Consider the following 25200-nt stretch of genomic DNA (forward strand, 5'->3'; position numbering starts at 1 on the left):
ACTATATTATTAAACTCGAATTCTTTATCGCTTTTAAAGCCGCGTATTTTACTATTTTTATAGAAGTTAATATTAAATTTAAATTTAACGTATTTAATTTAATACCTTATAACCTTAACGAAGTAATTAATAAGCTAAATATGTGTCTCCGAACGCTTATATTTAACTTATTTCGTTTAAGGACGGCTAATATTTACGACTTTTAAACGTTGTTTAACTCTTAATAAATAATTAAGTATTCTATTTATATTAAAAAGAGGGTGTTTATTTATTAAGAAAGCTTTTCGACGCCGATTTTAAATACGGTAGACTAAATAGCGAAGGGTATAATTAAAATAGTTTATAAAATAACCTTTATACGTAATAAGATATATATATTAAAGGAGGCTAATTTAGTACTTTTTAAACGCCGGAGAGTTAAAAGGTTACGAGTTTAATTTAAAGGAGCCCTTATTATTAAAGAATTTTAGTAGCTATAAAACGAAAAAGTAAAAGGGAAGCGTTTAACGCCCGATAAAAATAAAAATAGGGGTTCGTCGAAACGGAGGGCGACTAATAAAAGGCGCTATAATATTTACGGCGAGATAGGTTATAATACGCGAGTATATAAAAAGAATATAAAATTAAGCGAGGAATCGGATAACGAGTAGTTTTAATTAATTTTAAGTATTATAGTTAAATTAATTTATATAAAAAGGTCGAGAAGTAAAAAAAGTATATCGCTAAGTAATATACGTCGCGTAGTAGTAAACCACGTTATATAAACTTATATATTATTATAATTTATACGTATTTAATTTAATTTTATTATTTTAATATAAATTTATACCTATAAAACCAATTCGATTATTTATCGGTAAAAGCGGGCAATGTACCGCTACTTCTATCTAACAGTACTAACCACCTTATCTGACACCTATTAAAAACTAATGGCGCCTAAGAAATGAACTATTCCGTTCGGCTGTACAGAGCCCTGGGATATATCAGGCTGGCTAATGTTGGGGTACGGCCTGGGCCCAGTCCAGCTCTCATAGGCACTTACTGATGGATTGGCCGACGACTTACGGTTGCTGCTGTTGCCCATTTCTCGCAACTTTTGTTATTCCTTTCCTTTCACTCAAAAACTTCTTCCTGTCACACGCGTCGAAATTCCGTTTTACGGTTCTCTGTCTCGTCTTTACTGGTAGCCAAGAGCGTTTCTCCTCACTTGCACGCACTTAGGTATCCAGTGGCCAAACCCGTCCATTCTATTCAGACAAGATGCCTAAACCCGGTGGCAGAAGTGTCCATCGACGCGGTATCATCACCATGTCTCCGACGCGACATCTGGGGTATTTGGCCTTGACCATGGCGCAATGCCTCCATGTATCGTTAGCTGTTGGTCAGCGGGCATCATCAATCGTCTTCGACGAGATACCCGCCGTAGGCTCCGTCATCAGTACCGCCACCGGGACTGTCGGTGGTGCTCCTACTGCTCCCACTACTGCTCCCACTACTGCTCCCACTACTGCTCCCACTACTGCTCCCACTGCCAACCCGTCGTTCAATTTCGCATCGCCCGGGACCACTTCCCTTGGTTCGTCGACACCACCAACAACAAGCGCCCTGGGCAAGACTTCCGTTCAGGGAGTGCCAACATCATCAATAGGGGCATCGGCTTTACCACACAATGGCGGCGGTCCCAGCGCGGAAGCCAAGATCGGGCTCGGCGTCGGTCTTGGTATCGGAATCCCCCTCATTGCCCTGCTGGCCGTCGGGTGCTTTTTGCTGTGGCGCCTCTGGAACCGGCAGATGAAGCAGAGCGAAGCTCAAGCGACAGCCGACTCCGAAAAGCAGCAGCAGCAGCGGCAGAGCCGACATGAGATGGCGGCCGTGGTTCCTCGGGAGATCCAGTCGACGGAGTTGTATGAGGCCGAGGGCGCGTCGCAGCCGAAGGGGCCCGTTGAGTTGGATATATGAGGGCGTGTAACTATGTTGTATAAGCAGCCAAACATTTGATAATCAACAATTGGATTGAAAAGCGTGTCTTAAAAGATTGACAGACCCGGCTTGCATCTTCAGCAAGATGTAGGGGATCGGCTCATTCCCAGCACGAGGCAGAGCCTGCAAGTCGGCAGTAAGGCCCCCAAGGATACCTACCCAATGAGTGCTTGCGCTGGTGATGCTCCCCGATAACAGCCAACGACAAGGCTATGCGACTACTGCCGAGAGCCTGTAGGAACTGTAGGTCCCGTTCATGAAGGGGCTCCAAATGCAGCAATCCGGAGCCTTGAACGCGACATGGACGGCCTGGTCGCCCAACGGGCGCGGCTGTCAGAAGAATCACATTGCAGTAAGTAGTGATCATCACGCAGATGCCGTTGGCTTTTAAAGCCTGTAATTCGCATCCTCGGACTCCGGGTCAATTATGAGATATCATTAATAAGCAGGCTGTGCAGGTTGGTGTGTTGCACAAACCCCTCCGGGCCCTCCAAGGCATAATTACGCGGGTCTTCCCCGCGTACAGTTACGTGGCGCTGGCTTCCCGCCTCTTCGACACACTCCCCTCTTGCTTCTTTGATCTTCTTAAGCTTAGAGGCCTCTTTTCGTGTTGCCTGTACACGATCCAAAGCGACCAAGAACGGCATCATGCTTCCCACACCACCACGGTGGCGCTTTGCGCTACTCTCGCTATGGCTCCCCAGTCTCCTGGAAGGAGCTCTAGGTCAGGGCTCCACCGGAAATAGCTTGCTCGACACCACAGCTACCCCGGGCGCCCACACACTCACTGCAACCGCCGCGGCTCCGTCGACATTGGAGAGGATTCTGACGCCATCCCGCCTCCCAGAGGTTTCGGCCTCGTCTTCTCTTCTCCCACCCGGCAGCAGTTTACCGGCAACGGTCTATATATCCCCATCGCCCGACGCCGCCAACGGCAGTAACGGCGACGGCGGCCTGCGGCTCGGGCTCGGGCTCGGCGTCGGGATCGGCCTACCCCTCATGATCCTCCTGGGCGTCGGCTGCTTCCTTCTGTGGCGTCTTCTGGGCAAGACGTGCCCCATGGACTTCCTGAAGGCCATTGTTGCTACAGCCGAAGCTGAGAAGCAGAAGCAGCAGCACCACCGCTGGGACAGCGACGACGAGTATGCAGCGGCCGCATATCCGAAGGAGCTCTCGTCGACGGAAACGGTGACCTCGGATCCTCTAAAGACCCTCTCCACGGAGGTCTATGAGGCTGGTGGTGTTGCGAGGCAGATGCGGCCTGTTGAGTTGGACGTTTGAGTGATGTATGATTTGGGGTTGGAAGGGTGGTTTACGTTCTCATCAGGGGCTGGAAAAAGGGGTTTGCGCTAGCACCTCCACTAATTTGGTCACTGTACGGATTGGGTCCTAGAGGACTGAAGCGCCATGTTGTAGGTAGGGCCCTCAGCCGCCGGGAAGCATCCTTTAGCGCAAACACTGGGCAGCGAGAGCCGATCCGTCGCATTATTACTTAATGCCACTTCGGGGGACCTGCGTCTCTTGCCCACAGGACGAGGATACTTCAGCGTATGCTGCTAAAAACCAAGACTGTCAGACCAGTATGGCTCACTCACTGCTATTTCCTATGGCGTCTCGTGAAGCGTCAGAAGAACAAGGAGCAACACTAAAGCTTGGCCACCAGAGACGGCTCCACTGTGTACAGATCCGGGAAGAAGTATGGCGGATATGGGCATGATGATGTGAATAGCCATCAACAGCAGCAGCAAGAGGTGGCTCCTAGGGGTGAGCTCCAGGCGACGCCACTGTGCGAGGTCGAGACTTCACCGGATGACTCTATGTGGCCGGGTTGAAGCAGGAGGGCGTATGCAATCGTTCAATGCAAGCATGGCATGCGGATTGGATAATTACGGGCCGTTTAGGGCAGCAATTGGCTGAGTTCATCCAGTACCAAGCCATTCTTCTTACCAGTCGAGACACGATAGGAAGATTCTTAGCTGAGATGGCCGTAATGGAGTAGCTGGCTCGTCCCGAATCTACCTAAGTTGTTGCGAAAAACGGGCAGTTGCCCACTTGAAGTTCGTTCTTGCTGCGGCATGTCCGTTTTGACAGCCCCCACGCCATAAGGAACGGAAGCAGCGAGGCACACACCAAGGCAAATGATTCAATGTTGGAAACGACAGCCAATATCCGCCACGCCAGACGCAGGCCACTTGGACCGACGACACATCATCTCCATCCATCCAATCTTGCCCAATATTTGCTCGCCATCCCACATTCATTCATCGCATTCCAACCCAGAGCTCACTCAGAACATCACTCTTATCGATCAGCCTTACAAGTCATCACAATGTCTGACGACTCCATTCACTTTTCTGATGGCTCCACGGAGTTTGACAACTCCGCGATGACGGCCGCCGACGACTCCCTCGTGACGCCGGACGAGTCCCTCATCAACCCCGATGACATCATGACGATGCCCCACAACTCGGACATCTACTTTGGTGTTGAGATCGAGACGGTGGTCAAAATGGCCCCAGAACTGGTCGTCCAGGCCAACTCCTCCGACCACTTCGAGAAGTTCAGCGATCCACAGTGCCTAATCTTCGTCAACAAACTCAAATCCAAGCTCAAGTCGCAACTCTCCCTCAAAGAAGACTATAGCCAATGGCAATTCACCCGGGATCCGTCCATCGACAGCGGGGGTGGCTTCAACGCTAGCGGTAAGTGGCTGCTTCGCCCCCAGTTCCGAATCACTTTTCCGGGCGTGTGTGGCTCCCATCCCGACCTTAACTAATCCCATGCAGATTACGCGGTTCCGCTGGAGATCAAATCCCGCGTTTTCTCTGTCCAAGAACGCACCGAGTAGAAGTCGGAGCTCGCAGACGTCTGGTCCGTCATCGAGAGCGAGATGATGACTTCGAAACCCGAGTTCTTCAGGTGCTGCTCGACCCACATCCACTTCTCCTTTTCCGAACAGGACCGGTCCGGCCGGAACCTGGACTTCCCGGTCCACAAGGCGCGTCGGATTTTCCTGGCGGCCCAGATTTTCGAGAAGGCGATCGACGACCTCATGCCCGACGGATGGCAGAACCGGAGCTACGCCAAGAGCCTGCAGACCCCGTCGTCATCGAAGAAAGAAGAGGACGAGCCCAAGCTGGTGGACAACCTCTGCGAGTGGTGGGCCGGTATGAAGGGCTGCGAGACCATGCCCGAACTGTCCGAGCAAGTCAACTTTGACAAGGACTTTGCGCAGAACTCTCGGTGGGCGTGGGCAGACATCCGGTACTTCAAGTGGAACTGCTTCAGTCACCGGCCCCTAATATACTATCGGACCATCGAGTTCCGCCAGCCGCCTCTGTCGCTCTCCCGGCGGGACGTCGAGCTCTGGGTCCACTTCGTCGTCGGCTTCGTCAAGGCCGCCGTCTTGGTCGACGAGGCCCGCATCGACGCGGCCGCCAAGACGGGCGACGATGACAGCATTCGCGCCCTGTATTACACAGCTGCCGAGACCAAGGACGACGCGGCGTCGTCTCCTCCGGTGCCGGACAGAGACGCGTTGAAGACTTTCATTATGGGGGACAAGGACCTACAGAAGGACTTGTGGGACGAGTTGGGGAGCATCAAGGAGAAGGTCAATACGTTTTTCGGTGCGTAGTTGGAGGCAGGCACCATTCAGCGAATTAACTTTGCGGTACTTGTTATTCTACAGTTAGTAGCTGCTGTTTTAAGCGATTTGGGGGGCGCATATCACGATTTTGGGGGTTGGATTTGGGGTACAGCATCATTACCTATCCTAGCGGCTATGCTATTCCAACCCCAATATTAAGTTGATTGAACGTCGCAATAGATGATCTTCATCAAGGACGCCGACTTGGTATGTGAGCACTATCAGATGTCGGAATGCCAGTTTGACGCTTTATTTCATCCGGCCTAGCCTGCTACGGTAGCCTCTGTATAAGCTCGGCGGGTGACGTCACTACTATGTAGCAGCCGCGGCGTCATACATACCCTTTCGCAATCGTGCGGCTGCCCTGGATTAGCCATGGTGGGACGTCGCATCTTTGCATTGCATAGGGAGTGCAGGAACAGCTTCATCATTTGGTATCACAGTAACGTAGCGCAGTGTCGCACAGAAACCCCTCCCTGAAACTTCTCGTCCTGGATGACCGCGCCATCCGTGCCGCAAGTGTGGGCCTGCAACCCGTGACGAAATCTGAGTTGCTTGATTTGCTCCGAAACACTAAGATTTCTACCGTCCGTAGGTGGCGTTTCTCCCCCACCATCGAGTAAACTTACCATTGCTGCACTTCCCATCTCCAAAAGTCTACCCGTCTCATACACATACACACACACACATACTTTCCCGACTGGAAAAGGATATCACCCGAAACAACATCAAACAGCAGCAGCAACAGCCACAGCACCACAGGACCACAGGAACACCACACATACCATGGCCGAATCCAAGCCCACCGGGGGCGGTCACCAAAAGACGATGCGCGCCTGGACCTACACCGCGGCCTCGCCCAGCCTGGAGTCCTGTCTCCACCTGAGCGCCGACGCCCCGCACCCCAAGCCCCAGGGCATCCCCGCCGCCAGCCAGAAGGACGAGGTCCTCGTCCGCGTCACAGCGGCCGCCATCAACCCCGTCGACTACAAGCTGCCCGAGGGCCTCGGGGGGCTCGGCACGCGCGCCCTGTTCGGCCACCCGGCCGTCCCGGGCCTCGACTACGCGGGCGTCGTCGTCGCGGCGGGAGGTACTGCCGGCGCTGGCGGGCTCGCGGAGGGCACGCCCGTGTTTGGACGCCTCGAGCCCGGCCGCTTCGGCACGCTGGGCGAGTTCGTCGTCGCGACGCGCGCGGGCTGCGCGCCGCTGCCGGCGGGGGTGGACCCGGTCGATGCTGCGTGCGTCGGCACGGCGGGGCTGACGGCGTACCAGAGCCTGCAGCCGTACGTGGCGCCCGGCGACGCCGTCTTCATCAACGGCGGCAGCGGCGGGACGGGCACGTGGGGGATCCAGATAGCGAAAGCGCTCGGGTGCAAGCAGGTCGTCGTGAGCTGCTCGGCCGGCAACGCGGACCTGTGCCGCCGGCTGGGCGCGGACGAGGTGATTGACTACGCGTCGCAGAACGTGACCGAGGTGCTCAAGGCCAAGGGCCCGGTGTTCAAGGTCGTCGTCGACAATGTCGGGTCCAGCCCGGCGGACCTGTACAAGCAGGCGGGCGCGTTCCTGGTGCCCGGCGGCCAGTTCGTCCAGGTCGGCGCGTCGGCGTCGCTGGGGGGCGCCAAGTCCCTGGTCGAGCGCATGCTGCTGCCCGGATTCCTCGGCGGCGGCAGGAGCAGGTTCAGCCTCATGATGGCGAAGAACGACCACGGCGCCCTTGTGCAGATTGGCGAGTGGATGCAGGAGGGCAAGGTCAAGCCCGTCATCGACGAGGTGTTTCCTTACGAGGAGGCGGCTAAGGCGTTCCAGAGGCTCAAGACGGGCAGGGCGAAGGGCAAGATCGTCATCAAGCACACATCATGAGGAGACACGGAGGGGAGCACTGGTTCGGATTGGTATCTCCTTCGCGACTGTGGTAGAAGTCGAACCCGAGTTGAAAAGGGCATTGATGATTCGGATATACGACGTATGCTTGACTAAGTACCTATGGATGTACGCGCATGCTCCGTATCGGAGAAAACAAGAACACAAAAGCCCGACGGGGTGGATTGTGTAGCACCATAAGCAATCAAGGGATGCGGGGGATCCCCATAAGACGGGATGATTACGCCTTCCTCCAGTCCGACGGCGATGAGTGTTGCGCTGCCTTTCTCATATTGTACATAATTCACTCATTCTGGGCGGTTGCTACCAGAGAACTGCTTCCTTTTAGTTGAACGAAATCAACTTTTATACCGTTCCTTGATCTCATCACCTCACCTAGAAAACAGCGACATTCCCTCATTGCTGCCATCGTTCGCTTGTCGCAGATCAGCTTCGGCGTAAGCACAGCTTCACGCAAGCACCGTGGACTTGCATCACGGCTAATCCGGGAATCCAGGCATCATCATGGGCGTCCTGATGAACTCCATCTTGGGAGTACTTGCGGTTATTCTAGCAACACTTTACCAGAGCAATGTGCACTTCGCGCTGTACAGGGGCGTCCGCCTCTTCTACGGCATCGGCCACACCCTCGAGCCCCTCAGCGCGTTTCCCTCTTACAAGTGCCGACGAATTGAAGACGAGCGCCTCCAGGCCTGCGAGGATATGTGGCTCTCCGAGGCGACGAGGCAGCTGTTCCTGGCGTGCTCGGAAACCAGGGGGCGACAGCAATGGTCACCCAAGTAAGCCGCCGCTTGACATGTTATCTGTCACAAGTGCCGACCGAAGAAGCTAATGCGAAAGATGCGCGGTCTCAGCGGCGGCATTTTCAATGCCTCGGGCCGCAGCCTGACCGACCACATCGCCGTGCTGGACATCGACGAGCCCGAGGGGATTGAGGGTGCGGGAGGCTTCCGCACCCGCGTCCTCGAGACCCCCGGATACCCCGGCACCCACGGCGACGGGACCCTGAACCTCGTCGGCATGAGCGGGCACGATGACGGCGCGGACGGCGAGGTCAGGCTGTGGCTCATCGACGTCAAGCCGTCCGTCGACCTCGCGACGGGCCGGGTGCTCGAGGATCAGACCGCGACGGGCGGCAATCAGACTGTCGAGGTGTTCAGGACCGTCGGGGGACGCGAGGCGACGGCGCTGGAGCACCTTGAGAGCTTTTGGGATCCGTTGATTATGACGCCGAATCGCGTCGCGGCTGTGGGCGACGACACGAATGCGTTTTGGATAACCAACGATCTTGGGCACAGCCAGAGCAGCTGGGTGAGTAATGTCAATTCATTCCTCATTCCTAATTCTAGCTCACTAACATACCCCTCTTCCGAACCAGAAACGCAGCCTGTCCCCCTTCTTCGGCCAAGGAAGCGTCGCGCACTGTAGCGGCAACAGCGACCGTTCCCAGACCTGCCACGCCGCCATCCCCAGCGGCCTCTCCTGGCCCAACGGGCTCGTGCACAACCGCCACGACGGCCTGCTGTACGTGCCGAGCTCGATGGTGGGCACGGTCGACATCTACGAGCCCGTCAGGAGCGGGTCCCTGTCCACCATGAAGAAGGTCGGCACGATTAATGTCGGGTACTCCATCGACAATCTCATGGTCAACAAGGACGGCGACGTCTGGGCCGCCGTCTTCCCCTCCGTCACGAAGCTCGGCAAGGCGTTCGACGACCCCTACGGCGTGCATCACGTCCCTGCTGCCGCGATGCGCATCCGCAAGGGCCCCAGCGGCGGATACGAGGTTGAGAAGGTGCTGGAGGATGGGTTCGGGGAGGTCTTGCCCATGACTACGTCGGTCGTGCACGATGCGACGACGGGGCGGTTGTTCTTTGGCAGTGAGTTTCTTTCCTCTTTCATCTTCGGCTCTTCCCGTGCTCAGCCCCCGATTGAAGTAGATAAAAGTACGGAAGCAACCATTGAACTAAACTGTTGATCGCAGGCGTCATTTCGCCTTTCATTGCGGTATGCGACAAGGTGTAAGTAAGTAAGTAAGCAAGTAAGAGACTGAGAGGCAGCGAATTGTCAAGGGATCCAGTAGGGTGCAGTGCTGGCAAAAAGGGCAAAAGATTGGAGAGGCTGGGAATCGAACCCAGAACCTTTTCCATGCCAGTCTACAGACTCTGGAAGAGATAGTAGCGCATGCTAAGGAAACGTCATACCACTAGACCACATCCCCTGTTCTTTGGTGAGAGCTTTGGCCGTTATGAGGCAACTCATAGTGTGGTAGAAATGGTGGCGGTGGGCGACGATGTTTTGAATCGTCGTGAATACTAAGCCGCTGTACCGTTTAACGTAACACTTATTTTGTATATTTCAACCTTGATACAATTATTATATAATCACCTCGTTCAAGGAAGATATTAGCGATCAATACGCCGAAGAACGCTTTCAGGATGCCTAGCACAAACGTGGACTGCTTCTGGCAAGGGCACCGGATCAGACAGAGAAAGCCAGATTGCATTGCCGCCACTATAGCCCTTGAGGCGTGTCCATCAGAAGTGACGGCGGCAGCGCCTTCTGCCAATACCTCCGGAGACGGGTTCTTCGCAGGCCTCGACGCTTTCCGCTGTTTCTACGCTTAAGAGCCTGAGTCGGAGGAGGACCTCGAGGCGCCCGGGATCCGCGTGTACTAGACGGGGCTCTTTATGTGGCTCCTGGATTTCGGCGCAGAGGTCGAAACCTACCTGCAGCACCGGATGGTGCGCTTTACCGCCCCGTTCCAAGAAGCGCACAGGGGCCGACGTTTTGCGGTCCTAGGTACGCCATGAAACGGCAAGGCGGCCGCTACCGATGTCGACAGTGGGCCCACCGCCGACGATAAGCGTAACGATCGGACTGGGGTAGATGAGGAAGGGGATAATCACTTTATGGGGACCGTACCATGGGATGCGGAGAACGGGGACTACTGTGTTCCGCTCGAAGGGTTTCGAAGGCTATTCATTTTACACAAAAAGAAGTTGCGACGAGGAAAGAAGTATGGTGCTAATAGGCCTGTTTAAGAGGAGTTTAAGCTTATGGATGATTCTTTTATGCATGGTATTATGGATAGCAAGCTGGTGCCCTGAGCTAACAAGGTCGGTGAAGACCTCGGACCAAAGTTTCGGAGTTTTAACGATGAGGCGAGAGTACGTGGTGCAGGCGCCCCAAGGCTGTGTCCTATTCAAGGAATTTATCAACGTCTAGTTAGTAGTCCATGGTCCCCTGGCGGCTAGGCTTTTCGAAGTGGCAAGCTACATCTTTAAGTTAATACAATAGCACCCTCGCTCAATAACAAAGCAAGATAGCAGAAGATATTAACCACATAGTATTCAAAGAGCCTTAGATACTAGGCTAATGACAAAGGACGAATATTTAACCTCGTGTATAAAGTACGACTTTTTAGCGGTAGCTTTTCTGCATCTTATATATCTAGGTTTGAGCTACATCGCCGTTTGAGACGAACGCAGTAAGGATTGTTGCATACCTAACATGCACATGTTAGCTGTTTCCGACTAATTGGTTGAGAGGAGTACTGACGTTGCCCCAGCGAGGATAAGCTCCATCGTCCCCGAATTTGTGAGACCAGAAAGAACCAGCAGGTACAAGATTATGGATAGCACCGCAACGACAATCCGAGTCAAAGATGTGTTTATTATATTGCAAATGACGATCGGCATGATCAGGAGCACTGTTATCAAGGATAGTAACAGCCCTCTGGCCGTCCTTTGAATCAGAGGGCCAGAGTAGATGTATACGTTCGGGTCGTTGGATGCATCGTTATGCTGGCTCTGCGGCACTGTTAGCGACCCCAACCACTTCAATTGGGTGCATATTTACCTTGCGAAAACCTCGCCAACAAGCAATGCACTTATCCTCTACCCAAGCCTCAAGCTGCTGGATGGCACTGTCGCCTTTGGGACCTAGAGTCATCAACTCTTCGTAATGCATAAGATATGCACTCTCCTCTCGAGCTATACAACCGGTGCCTTCTACCCAGTTCTGCAGGCTCTTAACATCTCTGGGTCGGGCGGGACTCGAGCTTAATGTTCGGCTGGTCTTTTCTGTGAACTGGTCTACGCATGGTCAGAGTCAGGCCCGAATATGATGGTTAGCTGCACCATACCGTAGTCGGCAAGATGAGATTCAATCTCTAACAACAGAGTTTCTCGGTCCGGGTTCCCGGTACCCCGAGACTTCCCTAGAAACAGAGGGCAAGCTTCTTTCCGGTCAATTTCTTCAAGCTTTTGCTCGAGTAAAGCCAGGCGATCCTGCTTCAGCAGAAGAAGCCGGGCGCGAAGCTTATTAAATCGTCGACATACGAAATAGGGGCCATGCGCTGACACGAGTGCGGTAAAGCGAGGGTACCCGGGAGGGTAATCCTCGACTACTTCACGTTAGCTCAACGACCTTGGAATGGAAGGAAATGTGTGATACAATACCTTTTGCGTTCTGCATGTCTCGGATCACAGAATAGAACTATGCCTCCAAAATTAGATGGAGAATGTTTACCGGTCACATATTTTACTCGGCGGTTTTATGGCTGAAAATTGGAAAGGCAATCAGCAGAGAACATGCTCCGCCTCCCTCCTCGTCTGGGGTGTAGAAGACGCATAGCCAATTGGCCACAAATCCATGCCCCTCCATGCAGGCAGCACAGCCTCCTTCCAAGGCCAGCAGACCAGCAAAGAGGCTCTCGTATGGCCGGGCGGCAGTACTCAAATAGGTCGCCTCTTGCTCACCGAAAAAGTTTTACAAGCGGAAATAGCAGAACTATTGACGATCCACCACTCGCTTTTCAAACCACTTCTGCACGACTCCGACATCTAACGCCAATCTGCTTGCACCTATTTCCAAAGATGGCAGATCCCGAACCGTAAAGAACTCTGGTGTTTAGACTGCATTGTCAACTGCTAATACGTAACAGTCCAAGTCCTCGAGTCTCACTCGACGAGGACGATAAACGTCCATACGTGAGCACCTACACCCATGTAAGCTGTTCCGACTAGCGCTTCAATTCCAATCTCTAACACTTCCAAGAAACCCCGATTTTGCGTGGGAGATAAGGTGTATTTGGTCATCACGGGGTCCCGCGAGGGCCCATACCTCATCGCCTCTGTCCTCTCCACTGGGAATTTCACTCTCTGTTTAGAGAACGGCAAGTCGGTTCGAAATGGCGAAGAGATAGATGCAGGCTACGTGGAATCTGCCTAGAGGCTGACGGGATATATTCCTCTGGGCTCCGACACACATGCCGACGCTACTTGAAGTTGTATATTATGTCATGCAGCATGAGGGGCTGTTACTGGGCGCAATGAAATGACCGCCGATCCTGGTAGTTGAGATTGAACACTGGCGCCCAAGGCATAGATGCATACAACCTGCTTATCGTGCCGATAGAAGACCAATCGGCATTGGTGCCAATTTCAAGTAGCCTCACCCACCTTCTTGGTGGTGGTGTAGGTATTATGTGCCATTTCTGACGTTCCCCGCAACCGCCTGATCCTACTTACCCCCTACTCACCCCCAGCTAAAGCTACTTCGCAAGCAGCAAGTGTCCGAATCAGCAACACACCATCATGGACATTCGCAAGCCAACACACTATGCCATTCTGATTGGCATCGATGACTATACAGACAGACCCCTCAAGAGTTGTGTCCGAGATGCTCGAGATGTTGAAATGTTTCTCAGAGGGGCTTTGGGGGACTCTGTCGAAATACACTCTTTAACGGCAAGTCAATACAAGTACCGCCAGGGAGAGTCTACCCAAGCGCACGAGGAGTCGACGCACGGACCAACCTACGACAACGTTGTTTCCACCATCCTCGCAGTTGCGTCGGCTGCAACAGTCGGGAATTTTGTATACATGCATTATTCTGGGCACGGATGCAGCAAGCGAACTCAGTCTGCAGACTATCTAGATGACGTCGCCTTGGTTCTTCTAGGTGAAGGGCAGATCCCAGTACAGTACCTATGGGGCGAGGAACTGTCATCGTACATAAAGCTAATGATCGACAATGGTCTGATTGTAACCCTGGTCCTCGACTGCTGCTTCTCAGGCGCAGTCTCTCGCACTGATGAGCCCGAAGTACGATTTCTCCCTCATGACCCAGCCATCGACCCAGGGACATCGAATATGCAAATGAGAGGCCCCTTAGACGCAGCAAGCTACCCAGGCAACCGTCACGTGTCAATGCTTCCGAATTGGCTTCTTAACCCAGACGGGTACACCATTCTCACAGCTTGCGGTCCCAACGAGCAGACAGAAGGTGTGAGATTCAATGGCCAAAGTTACGGTGCCTTGTCCTACTATCTGCTCGAGACTCTCAAGTATTTGGGCTTCACAAGGCGACACAAGGATATTTACGGTCGGCTATGCGCAAAACTCAGGGCTTCCGCCATCCGGAACCAAAATCCAATACTGTATGGAAATAAGGAGCAGGCTTTCTTCGGACCCATGGGTACAGGACGGACTGCGACCAGCATCACGATCATCAAGAGACCCGATAGCAAGCTTGAACTGCAGGGCGGGTCTGCACATGGCCTGAGTGAGGGAGACGAAGTTATCCTATCTCCATTGCATTCCGTTGAGGGAGGTACCATGTTGCCACAGTGTTCAGTCCTTGCCAAGATCATCGAGATCCGGAGCTTCACATCCTTTCTTGTGATATCTGGCGAGACCACTAAGTCTCCTCGCACAGGATGGTCAGCAACGATCATATCACAGGCCCGACTCCGAAGCCTTTCGATTCGGCTTGGACTTCGTTTAACTGATAGAAAGAGATGGGTGTCGGCTCTGAAAGAGAAGTCATTAAATGCCCATGATGGCGGAGCGGAGCATCCAGTTGCTTTTGAACTTTTGTTAACCACCGATCAGCAATACAAGATTCTGGATGAATTGGGCGACGATCTCGCAGATATACCTAGTATGTCACAAGATAATACCAGCATCGACCAAGTTTGCAACACTCTGGAACACCTTGCTCGATTTAGGCTCGTTAGAGACCTGTCAAATGCAGCGGACGCGATTTCATATCTCAACTCGGTCGTTGTCCAAATTGATATCGCGGGGCGAAGTTACGGGCCGGGGTGCCAGATAGAGACGGGAGACGACGCCAAGGCGGAACTTGTAATCGATAACAAGAGAGATGAGCCCATATATGTGTTCCCTTACAGTGTCGGGCCCTGCTGGGAAGTTGAAGGCATATTCTACGGAACATATATCGTCGTCAAACCGAAGCAGTCCCTCTCGAAGCAACTACAGATGAAGATACCAAATCCAATGAAAGATGCAGGGCACGACACATGCGAGGATATCCTCAAGGTTATTGCTACTTCACAACCGACATCGTTCGACTTGTTCGAGTTGCCGAGGCTGGGCGATCAGCCCAATAACCGCAAAGATCATAAGATTCGTCGAGGGGGTTTTGATGAATTAGAGAGTTGGACCACGATGAACTTTCCCGTTCGTGTGTCTTTGTCAGTGTCAGTGCTATGAGATTTGGGGGTTCAGTGACGATATCAATATGCAACAATGAAAAATTCTTGTTTTCAGACGAGGTAGCAATAAGAAGTGGAACAGCCACTAGGCCAATGAGTACAATGAGCCCGACTATATTCGCTCCCCTAGTAAACCACCCCATAGATCAAACCCCAAAGTGAACATAAGGAGACCACTGCAGTGGTACCAAGAATTCCAAATCACTCTCAGAATCCGGCTTACAGAGAACCGCCTTCCTTGACCCTCTGTCATCATTTGCATCTTCTTCTTCTTCAGCAGCCCGCGCCTCGAAGTTCGCCACAATCTTATTTCCAGCCGATTGAAGCCACCGGTCTCGAAGATCTCTGGTTGCCTTGTGGAGGCCCCGACACACTGATTCGTCACTCATTATTCCATTCAGCAGCTCCTGATACGTAATCCTGGCGACCTCTAAACACAATTCATCGCCAACCTCCCACAGCGTGCCAATGACATGGCGAAATCCCGCTAACTGGCATGCACCAATCAGGTGGAAACTCTCGTCTGCGAGTTTCTCTTCCTTAGTCTGCCCGGTCCCGCACGCGGATAGGTACGCCAGAAATGGAGACCGTTTGCGAAGGTTCATTTCAAACAGAGATCCTACTGTCAGTGGGTCGACCTCCCAGTCATCAAGGAGTAGACAGCTCAAGGCAGGGTCGAGGCTATCGGTGAGGCCGTGGCCTGCAAAATGGAAGATTTCACAGTTCTTGAGATGCGAGACTACCTGCCTCTTTGTTCGTCCAGGTTCTGAGTATTGGACGGACATGGCGTTGCAGATATCTCGGATCATAGAGATCTCTTTTGTAGCAAAAGGCAATATTCCCTGTCTGGGGGTATTGTGCATGTTAATTAATAGTGCTCGTGTTGCAAATTGAGCAGTTGGCTGAACTTGATGCCTTGGTCGGCTCCGGCCGTGTATAAGCGCTTTCACAGAAGACACATAAGAAGACATGACCCTGTCAAGGACAGTTTCGGTTGATCCTGGGTAATGCCGTCCGGCCGCGTGGATTGGGAAGTTGACGAGTGCACCCGTGAGAACCCACCATATACGGGGCCATTGTCCAGAAGGCGGGGCTTTAGGAAACCCAAGGACTCGCAGAACACTACTGGCGAAGGCATCCCAGAGCCAAACCAGTATTTTCAGGTTTGCGAGACTGCCTTCCCGTGCTCGGCTCTCAATGTCGTTGTTCTTGAGTTTAGGAAGAGGTAAAATGCTTATGCCAGCTTGTTGAACTAGTATTGCGTCGCACCGGTCGTAGCATGCATTGACGACTACTATCGGACCGTCCCTCGCAGCTTCTTTCATGGCGTCCTCACTGGGTATGCCGAGGAAATGCTCAAAACCTGGGTTTTGACGAATTTCTATAATTAGCTTATCGAGTCTTTCATTCGCTTCATAAACTCGGCCCCCCCGACGTTGGTGATTGGAAGGGTCTGCACGTTGCTTCAAGATCGTGACGTCTCCGTCTACGGATGGTTGTAGCTCGTCTCGAAGTTTGTTAAACTGCTTGGCCAATTGTGGATATTGACTCTGAAGGTCCAATACGTCGTTTCGCATCTCCTCAAGAGAAGCTGCTACTATGCCGCGCCCCTGCTCCAGTAAACAGAGCATAGCAAATGGCCTTACATCCGCCGCCGCAGCTGCTGCAGCTGCTGAGGAAGCCAGACCGGCTATCTGGCCCAGTGAGAACTGTTTGTCCGACGTCTCGAGCGATCTCGGTGTAAGCTTGGCGATCAGGGGCACGGCAACGCTTCCAGCCTCGAAAGCTGCCTCCCATTTTGATACGAGCCCGTAATATCCAACCGCCAGTATACCAGCACGAAGTCGTTGTGGAATTGCGGAGTTTGGCTGCCGCAGAGCTTTGTCACAGTAGATAGCCGCTTCAGTAATATCCTCCACTGTTGGAGTCGTCAAGCACTTGTCTCCAAGCCGGAGACCTAGGTTGGTCAGGAATATGGTCCGCTGCGGGTGGTCATCCGGCGTCAACTCGACAACCTGCCGAGCAATCGTGATGGCTTGTTCAATATCCTCCATTTTTTTTCGTCAATGAATATCTCATGCTCAGGGCTATGGCAAGGACGTTCAAGCTCAAAGCACGGTCTGGTTGATCAACTGGGGTCAAATCGATTGCTTCCCGTATGTTGCATATCGAATCATGGAGGTATACAGGATCCGCCGACTCTTCAAACATTTCCATGAGACTGGTAGCCAAATTGTTCAACAATATGGCATAGCTGGGATTGTCTTTTTGTGAGCATTGAACAGCTTGCTTTGCAGCTTGAATAGACCCCTTAAGATCGGAAATGGCTTGCGTCCGAAGGTATTTACTGTACAGTTGATTCCCGAGATTATCCAGCCACGCGGCTAGATCAGGATGGTCGTCTGAGGTTATCTCAACGGCTTTTGTGGTGTTTTCAATGGCTTCGTTGAGGTCGGACATCGCGCCCAAGATGGAGTATCTCTCGCCAAGCCATAAACCGAGGCTATTATGATGCGACGCTTGGCCCAAAGGCCCTTCCGGACAAAGAGGAATCGCCTCACGGCATTTACTTATAGCTTCTTCAAGGTCTTGTATAGACCCTGTTCGAGAGTGTCGAGAGGCAAGAAGATCTCCGAGATGACCCAGGAGTACAGCTCGATCCCGATCGCGAGAATGATTGGGAGGCTCACTGCATGCATCTTGTGCAAGTTGGATCGCTTCATGGAGATCAACCAATCTTCCCAGCCTGTCGAAGCGATGATTGAGCTTGGAGCTCAAGCTGTGCAGTCTCCATACGCGGTCTGGGTCGTCGTGTCGGGTGGAAATTAGGACATTGCGACTCACGCGAATGGCCTCCTCGAGATCCGCCAGGTTGGCTGACCTTGTGTACTGTTCTTCAAGTCGTTGCCCAAGAAGCTTCGAGTACATTAGACTGTCCAAATGAGACTCCGCCGTAGCTCCAATAGCCTCTCTAGCCATATGTGTGCTCTCGTCGAGATGCTTTCTGTTCCCTGTTCGTTCGAAACTGCTCATAAGCACAGTTCCCAAATTAGTCACTCTTGCCGGCCGTTCTGGATCATGCGCGAGTGTTTTGGCGACAGCTTGGCGGCCAACGTGGATAGACTCTTTCAAGTCATCTATTGCGCCCGAAGTGATATATCATTCGCGTAGCTGGGCGCCGAGATTACTCAGGTACTTTGCCGTGTCCGAATCCCCATCTTCACCTGACTGCACGCACTCCCTGAAAGTCTCGATACTGCGATCAAGGTCGCCCATAATCTGATCTGCCGCATACTTGTGACTTAGTGCGACTGCAAGATTGTTCAATCTCGTTGGCCTTTCAGGCGAGGGATTTGGGGTTGATTGGAGAGCTTCGTGTCCGAGTCGAATGGCCTCTGCAATATCTTCAATGTTCCTCGATCGAAGGTATTTCTCACTTAAATGCGAACTGAGATTGCTTAGGCATGTTGCTATTGAATTTGAGTCTGATGTCGTAGCGAGGGTCTGACGCCCGACCTCTATTGCTTCATTGAGGAGAGCTATGTTTGCCGTCCTCTGATATTTATAAGCCAACTCGACTCCCAGGTTGTTTAGCCATGTTCCACGATCCGGGTGGTCTTCTGGGAGGACTGCGAGGGACAGCCTAGCCTGCTGGAGTAACTCTTCGGATCCTGCCATTGTTCCTGTCGTGTGAAGTTGTCAGTTTATCTGTTACTTCGCTTCGTGGTGACTTCTTTGGGATGCCTGGGTGTCCCTTGGGCGTTAGTGGGACCAGGCTTTACCATACCTATCGGCAGATATTCTTGAAGACGAAGGACGAAGCGGTTGGGTGGTTACACTTACATCTAACCAAGCGGCTTCCTGAAAACCAGAATGGTACACGACTCTTGTCAAAGGTGATGTGACATCGAACGCAACATAAACAATCAGCATATCATGCATGCGTCGAGGAAGGAAACGTCGGTGTGGATGTACGGGGTAGCAACGGTGGCATGATAATTATCTGTGCGCTCTACGGTAGCATGTGCTTTCCGGTCGCATGATACACCGGTCTTCCAAGCCTACCTGCATGAAGCCGATCATGTTGCTGACACCTCGCATGCCACTTGAGCCTTTAGGCTAATCCTGGGCGCCACCAATGCTACCGGCGACGTTGGGCTGTTGGCTGCCTACCGACTTTTCACCCACCCAACCAATGGTAGAGCTTTGCTCTATCAGCGATGGCATATTGCCTTGCGGGGGCTATGTATCCCTATTGGCCTATTGGCCTAGTCCACGACGCCAAGCTAGGCGACCGAATATGAAGCAGGCTACAAGTTGCCTTGAACGGCATATCTTTCGACCTCATATTTCGACATCTACGTCGGTGCGCGCACGTTTGTAGTAGTTAAGTCGTGAGGTATAAAAATAGCCTCGCAGCCTGATTAGCATACCATCACTGAGCAGCACATCTTCACCAGTCGTCATGGAACATCCTGTGCCGCCCAGGCGGTTTGTCCAGCTGGTAGGCGTGGACTTATACCAGAACCGCCAGCCGAACGAAAAATACCCGAAGGAAGGATGGAGAACCTCAAAAGAGGGTAACCTGGTGTCTCTGAGGAGCCTCGAAGGCTGTGTGAACGACGTCGAGCTTATCCAGGGATTCCTTGATGATCATTTCACACCGTATGAACGAAGCATTCTGACATCTTCGCCATCGAAATACCCCAATATCCCAGTCGAGGAAGAACACCGCGTGCCCACCTATCAGAATATCAAGAGAGAATTCGACAACATAACCAACCGTGCACGTCCCGGGGATTCGTTCTATTTCCACTTCTCAGGTCACGGCGCAATGGTCCCCAAGACCGAGCAGTCACCTTTTCAGGGTGGACGCACGGACGAGGCGTCACTATTGACCAGCGATTACTGCTATGGAAAGCGTCCTGTGCGCGGGTGGAAGCTGAACCAATGGCTGAAAAAGCTCGACAAGAAGAAGGTCCAGGTTATTGTTACTCTAGACAGCTGCTACGCTGCTGCCTCATGGAGATACGAAGGTACTGTCCGAAGTCCAGAGAACTGGTCCACGTGTAACCTTCCGGGCGACGAGGAGGACGAGGGTGAAGATGAGGGTGAAGATGAGGGGGGAGGATGAGAACAATGCCGAGGTCCAGGAAACACGGAAGGGGGTGCTTCCTACATCATGGGACATCAACCCAGAAAACTTTACGCTGATGGCGGCCTGTCAAAGCAACCAATCCGCCATAGAAAGAAAGAAGAACGATAAAGTGACCGGTATATTCACCCACAAACTGTCAGCCTACTTCAAGAATCACCAAAATGCGACCGATTCAGCGTACAGGATTATCCGGGACCACATAGCCAAACAGACAGAGAACCAAGTGCCAGCAGTGTTTGGCCGAGATAGATTGGCATTCTTCAGAAACAAGGAGCATTTCGCAACTACCCCTATCCTGGTCGACATTCAGAGTAACACTGCTTCTATTCCTCTTGGGAAGATACACGGAGCCACAGTCGGGGCACAGTTCACGACACGCGCACTGAGGCCCGAGATGAGTTTTTCGATCACCACGGTTGACGACCTTACTAGTCAAGCGACCATCTTACCAGGGCTTGCTGAAACTGGAACTCAGCTCACTGATATCGAGGTTTTCCCATGCCGTTGGAGCATGGATGCGCCGGTGCAAATTTTCGTTGATTCACGCTTCTCGGACAGGTTCCGAAGGAATTTGCTGAAAGCCATACGGGGAATAATTGTGGGCGAACAACTGGATATCACCCAGAATCCCACAGTTGGCAGATTTGGGGTAAGGTGGCGGCAAGACGGCGGCACTTACGTCTTCGCGCCAGCCTCTGTGACGGGGCGCCAAGATATTGCTGTACCCGGGCTAAATCTCAAGAAACACGGGGCTGACCAAGAGGCGTTTGAGTGCGGCTTGTCCTTGGCCCACTTGCTGCGATTCGAACAGATACTCAACCTCCGAAGCGAACATGGTGACCTGGAGTTCGAAGCAACTATAACTTTCGACAACAATAAACCAATTGAAAGGTCCTTCCCCGTGGACCAGAAACTGAGTTACACGTTCACCAACAAGGATGACAAAGACTTGCATTTAGCCGTCTTGCAGCTCAACGCTGGCTTTGAAATACTACAATTATATCCAGGACGGGATGGTATGATACATGTAGCCAAAGAACATGTAGGGTCGTTCCCATTCACACTCGAGATCCCAGAAGAGCTTGGAGGCGAAAATCAAGGCAAACATCGTCTGGTTCATCGTGATATCATTCGCACAGTCGTTACGAAAGGAGGGGAGACTTCGTTGAAAGCCCTGGAATTACCCGATATCTGGAATACTGATCAGTTGAATCACATGGGCAAGACTGACGACAAAAGAAAGGCGATTATGGTGGACAGAACTCGCTGGAGTATACATGACCAGGAATTGTTGTATTACTAGCGCTAGCAATTTGAGAAATGATTCGGCGAGTGGCGTTCTGGTTCAAGTTGTAATCCGGCCCCATGATCCAAGCCCGGTGGTCGGCGACGTTGCCAAAAAGGTTTTCGTGCTGCCTTCTTTTCCATTAGCAATCGCCACGCCCCTTACGAGGACGGTACGTCAGAGACGCGCCTCAAGTTACAAGGGGGACACGGAGTCAGACTTGTGGCGACTGGAGCCGAGCCGAGGCGTTTGGTCTGACGACATTCATGAGCTTTCTCCAGATGGGGTAAAGATCGGATCTGTGGACAGCTGAGATCAAGCTGAGGCGGTGTAGAACTTCTATCATTCCTATTGTGTATAGACTATAGGCATATATACAACTCACGATGAGGGCTTATGGCCTCGCCTAGAGTAAGCCGCTTCACCACTTTGGTTTGGACATTTGCGTACATCAACCTGCCTGGATAGATCTCGAGGTAAATTTGACGAGTCAGAAAGCCCAATGTTTGAACGATGGACCATATACCAGAATATGCGGGCAGAGGAGATAGAAGGACCAATGTTTGAGGGGGGATGGCACAGATCTGGCTGAGGAGGTAGATGGCGGACTCCAGGGATCCCAGGAAGATGCGGGCGCTGCATGTAGTTAGTTTACTCATCGGCTTCTAGTATATATGACAATGCACACAGCTTGGCGTAACATTTAATCACCCCGTCAAGAACGTGAGCGGCGTGGTATATATGCAGCCCTCGGTGCCCCCGGCGCCGTCAGCAATATCAAGTGAATACGGCGGGGACCTTCTGAGGCGCCGATACGGCGCCAACGCATCTCGAGCCAGTAACACCTACTCATTTGATACGACACCGATTGTCCATCAAACATTATTGCGTGTGATGGCTTGAAACAATACAGATGATCAGCTCAAGGGCAAGAGACCGCGAAGATGTCAGAGGCTTCGGCTGCTTCGAAATTTCTTGAAGATGGGATATCGCGGGATATAAAGATGGCCGTTTCGCTCAGCTTTGAACACTTCCCTATCTCCGACCATACAAATAAAGTTCTTATTCGGATACAAAGAATTAGTCACCCGAAATCCCCTAGGCATACTCCAAAAGATGCATTCACTCGTCTTCGTCTTCGGTGGTCTGCTGTCTATCGCACAGGCCGCGACCAATACATCATGGGCTAATGCCATCGAGTGTCTTCGAAAGAAGGAAGTTCCGATTGATGAGCATGGTTCCGTTGACTGGATCCGCGATTCCGCGGCCTACAACGTCCGTCTGCCCATCTTCACCCCCGCCGCTATCGCGGTGCCTACGACCATTGCCCAAATCCAGAAAGCGGTCATATGCGGTAATCAGACAAGATTCAAGGTGTCGGCAAAGGCAGGAGGCCATAGCTATACCGGCGGCGGGTTCGGTAGTGAGAACGGCCACCTCATCGTCCAGCTCGATCGCATGTACAACGTCACCCTTAACCGAATGTCAAATATCGCTACTGTCCAACCGGGGGCCAGACTGGGTCACATGGCTACGGAGTTATTTAACCTAGGAAACCGCTCTATTTCTCATGGCACCTGTCCTAGGAAAGTAGAATGCGTCTTGGCTTGGTTTCTTTCTAATATGAGCCTATTTGCTGACATTCAGCAACAGGGTTGGCGCCTCCGGGCACATGACCTCCGGCGGTTATGGCATGAGCTCGCACACCCGCGGTCTTGCTCTAGACTGGGTCGAAAGCGCCACCGTCGTCCTCGCGAACGGCGATATCGTCGAGGCCAGCGAGACGGAGAACTTGGATCTGTTCTGGGCCATCCGCGGGGCAGGCCCGAACTTTGGCATCGTGGCGTCCTGGCGGCTCCGGACCTTCGAGGCGCCGGTCAACCTCACCTGGTTCCGGATCGCCCTGGATTGGAACCAGGGCACGGCCGCTCGCTACCTGGGAGACGTGGAGACATACATCCATACGGAGATGCCCGCGGAGCTCAACTTCCGCATCGCCGACTACGACAAAGGCCATCCTATTGCCGAAGGCCTGTACTACGGCACTGCGACGCAGTTTAACTCGACTAGCCAACCTTTCCTTAAGGCTTCCAATGGCAATCTCACGAAGTATCGGCAGGTCGACTGGATCGATGCGATGAAGCATTACTCCGTCGATAATACCTTCAACACGACTGACGTCGTGATTGATTACGTAGAGCCCGGCCCGGTAAGAGAAAGCAACATGATCTCCTCTAATTATACCATCCTGTGGTCTAAAGCGCTTGGCACGAGCTAACCACACCAACTCAAGCCCGACAACTTCTTCGCCAAGAGCCTCACCTTCAACGGCCTCAAAGGCGACGCGGCGAAGGCCTTCGTCGACTACTGGTACGGCGCCGCGATGCAGGTGGACCGCCGCTGGTTCTTCCAGATCGACGCGGCCGGCGGCGCCAACTCGGCCTACAGCAAGCCGCCGTTCGACAGCCGCGCGAGTTCATCCTATGCGCACCGCGACAAGACCTTCATCATCCAGTTCTACGACGCCGTGCCCACGAGCCACAGCAACGAGACTTACCAGGCCAACGGCCTGTCGTTCCTTAACGGCTGGGTCGACAACGTGACGGCGGCGCTGGATAGGGCCGATAACACCAACTGGGGCGCGTACGCGAATTACCCGGACCCGACGCTGGGCCGCGGGGAGGCGCAGAAGTGGTACTACGGGGCCAGCTTGGAGCAGCTGCGGAAGTACAAGCTGAAATACGATCCTGAGGAGCTGTTTAAGTTCCCTCAGTCGATTCAGCCGTGGGGACAGCAGCAGCTTTCGGATGCTTTGAGGCGGCACTAAGTGGCCTGTCGCATGCACTTTGGCCACGCAGGAACTAGGAAGGGAAGAAGGTGTTGGGATCTGGTTATGAGAATTCTCTTCGCCAGCTGGGTTACAAGGACGCGTTGATCGAGGAACGGCAGTCGGAATGTCACCGCTTGGGACTCTATTTTTAGTCTGCCATTGTGGTAGACTAGGAACCAGGTCAGCGAAATATCTACACCTGCTCATGACCAAACTCTCCCGCGGTGGTGAAATATTCGTTACTTTCCAGATTAGGAAGGCGGGAGCGCTTACTTACCAGTTCTAGCCCATGCAGAGCTGGTGCATGAAGAAACAACTCACAGCCCATCTATCTGATTCCCTTGCAAACGCACACGGAACTATCCATTTAGAAGCATCAAACACGTTGCTGACTTCCCATTGGATAGGTTCGTTTTCTCTTCCACTCTTTCGCTTATATGCTTTTGGGTAGCTTGTTCTATGGATATCGCTCTTGAATCACAATCCCTGTACAATTCACTTTTGGTCAAGTCCACCTACTTTTGTATGCACATTCACTTATTCGAAATACCAAAAATCAGACGATGATAAGATAAACGTTGACTCTATCTATCAAGACTCTACTTTGATTTTCTTGTGACCTGAAACGCGTTTCCCACTTTTACGTGCCGAAAGGTGTGAATGCATAACGCGGGCGAGTCATGATATAGGAAGACCTATGCGACCCCTAACGTCAACATCCCTGCTCGGCTACCACCCGATCGAGGCGCATCCTTGGCCGCCCACCCGAAGCACCGGCCCAAAGTCTGCAGCGAAAAGCGGTCCCCCGCAGAGCCGCAAAGCCAAGCCCATCGTTTTCTTCCAAGAATAAACATCGGATGCCAGGCCTCTTCCAGATCTCTCTATTAAAGTTTAG

The 25200-nt window shown here is 52.5% G+C and overlaps 11 protein-coding genes across 11 annotated transcripts; 8 read left to right on the forward strand and 3 right to left on the reverse strand.

Moving 5' to 3' along the window:
• Positions 1-1659: 1659 nt before the first annotated feature.
• On the reverse strand, positions 1660-2055 carry PG986_011210 (uncharacterized protein; the record flags this gene model as incomplete). The annotated part of the gene is made up of 2 exons (XM_066847432.1): positions 1660-1969; positions 2045-2055. The coding sequence occupies 2 exons, from the start codon at positions 2053-2055 to the stop codon at positions 1660-1662; spliced, it is 321 nt and encodes a 106-aa protein (XP_066696923.1).
• A 573-nt stretch (positions 2056-2628) lies between these two features.
• Positions 2629-3261, forward strand: PG986_011211 (uncharacterized protein; the record flags this gene model as incomplete). The annotated part of the gene is made up of 1 exon (XM_066847433.1): positions 2629-3261. The coding sequence occupies one exon, from the start codon at positions 2629-2631 to the stop codon at positions 3259-3261; it is 633 nt and encodes a 210-aa protein (XP_066696924.1).
• A 1048-nt stretch (positions 3262-4309) lies between these two features.
• Positions 4310-5617, forward strand: PG986_011212 (uncharacterized protein; the record flags this gene model as incomplete). Its single annotated transcript, XM_066847434.1, has 3 exons — positions 4310-4682; positions 4767-4774; positions 4832-5617. 3 exons carry the CDS (start codon positions 4310-4312, stop codon positions 5615-5617), a joined length of 1167 nt encoding a protein of 388 aa, XP_066696925.1.
• A 798-nt stretch (positions 5618-6415) lies between these two features.
• On the forward strand, positions 6416-7489 carry PG986_011213 (uncharacterized protein; the record flags this gene model as incomplete). The annotated part of the gene is made up of 1 exon (XM_066847435.1): positions 6416-7489. One exon carries the CDS (start codon positions 6416-6418, stop codon positions 7487-7489), a length of 1074 nt encoding a protein of 357 aa, XP_066696926.1.
• Positions 7490-8014: 525 nt separating this feature from the next.
• On the forward strand, positions 8015-9688 carry PG986_011214 (uncharacterized protein; the record flags this gene model as incomplete). The annotated part of the gene is made up of 5 exons (XM_066847436.1): positions 8015-8289; positions 8365-8821; positions 8889-9390; positions 9495-9531; positions 9673-9688. 5 exons carry the CDS (start codon positions 8015-8017, stop codon positions 9686-9688), a joined length of 1287 nt encoding a protein of 428 aa, XP_066696927.1.
• Positions 9689-11046: 1358 nt separating this feature from the next.
• On the reverse strand, positions 11047-11919 carry PG986_011215 (uncharacterized protein; the record flags this gene model as incomplete). Its single annotated transcript, XM_066847437.1, has 3 exons — positions 11047-11322; positions 11372-11607; positions 11658-11919. Coding segments are annotated over 3 exons (774 nt in total), but the record flags the coding sequence as incomplete, so codon positions are not given.
• Positions 11920-12459: 540 nt separating this feature from the next.
• PG986_011216 (uncharacterized protein) lies at positions 12460-12745 on the forward strand (the record flags this gene model as incomplete). Its single annotated transcript, XM_066847438.1, has 2 exons — positions 12460-12522; positions 12572-12745. Coding segments are annotated over 2 exons (237 nt in total), but the record flags the coding sequence as incomplete, so codon positions are not given.
• A 365-nt stretch (positions 12746-13110) lies between these two features.
• On the forward strand, positions 13111-15030 carry PG986_011217 (uncharacterized protein; the record flags this gene model as incomplete). Its single annotated transcript, XM_066847439.1, has 1 exon — positions 13111-15030. One exon carries the CDS (start codon positions 13111-13113, stop codon positions 15028-15030), a length of 1920 nt encoding a protein of 639 aa, XP_066696930.1.
• A 148-nt stretch (positions 15031-15178) lies between these two features.
• PG986_011218 (uncharacterized protein) lies at positions 15179-18710 on the reverse strand (the record flags this gene model as incomplete). The annotated part of the gene is made up of 3 exons (XM_066847440.1): positions 15179-17047; positions 17220-18169; positions 18221-18710. The coding sequence occupies 3 exons, from the start codon at positions 18708-18710 to the stop codon at positions 15179-15181; spliced, it is 3309 nt and encodes a 1102-aa protein (XP_066696931.1).
• A 787-nt stretch (positions 18711-19497) lies between these two features.
• PG986_011219 (uncharacterized protein) lies at positions 19498-20166 on the forward strand (the record flags this gene model as incomplete). The annotated part of the gene is made up of 1 exon (XM_066847441.1): positions 19498-20166. One exon carries the CDS (start codon positions 19498-19500, stop codon positions 20164-20166), a length of 669 nt encoding a protein of 222 aa, XP_066696932.1.
• Positions 20167-22591: 2425 nt separating this feature from the next.
• Positions 22592-24302, forward strand: PG986_011220 (FAD binding domain-containing protein; the record flags this gene model as incomplete). Its single annotated transcript, XM_066847442.1, has 3 exons — positions 22592-23085; positions 23129-23684; positions 23769-24302. The coding sequence occupies 3 exons, from the start codon at positions 22592-22594 to the stop codon at positions 24300-24302; spliced, it is 1584 nt and encodes a 527-aa protein (XP_066696933.1).
• Between the last annotated feature and the right edge of the window lie 898 nt (positions 24303-25200).

Source organism: Apiospora aurea (assembly GCF_038362705.1).
Source record: "Apiospora aurea strain CBS 24483 chromosome Unknown utg000007l_segment0_segment0, whole genome shotgun sequence".
In the NCBI taxonomy this organism is placed as follows: Eukaryota; Fungi; Ascomycota; class Sordariomycetes; order Amphisphaeriales; family Apiosporaceae; genus Apiospora; species Apiospora aurea.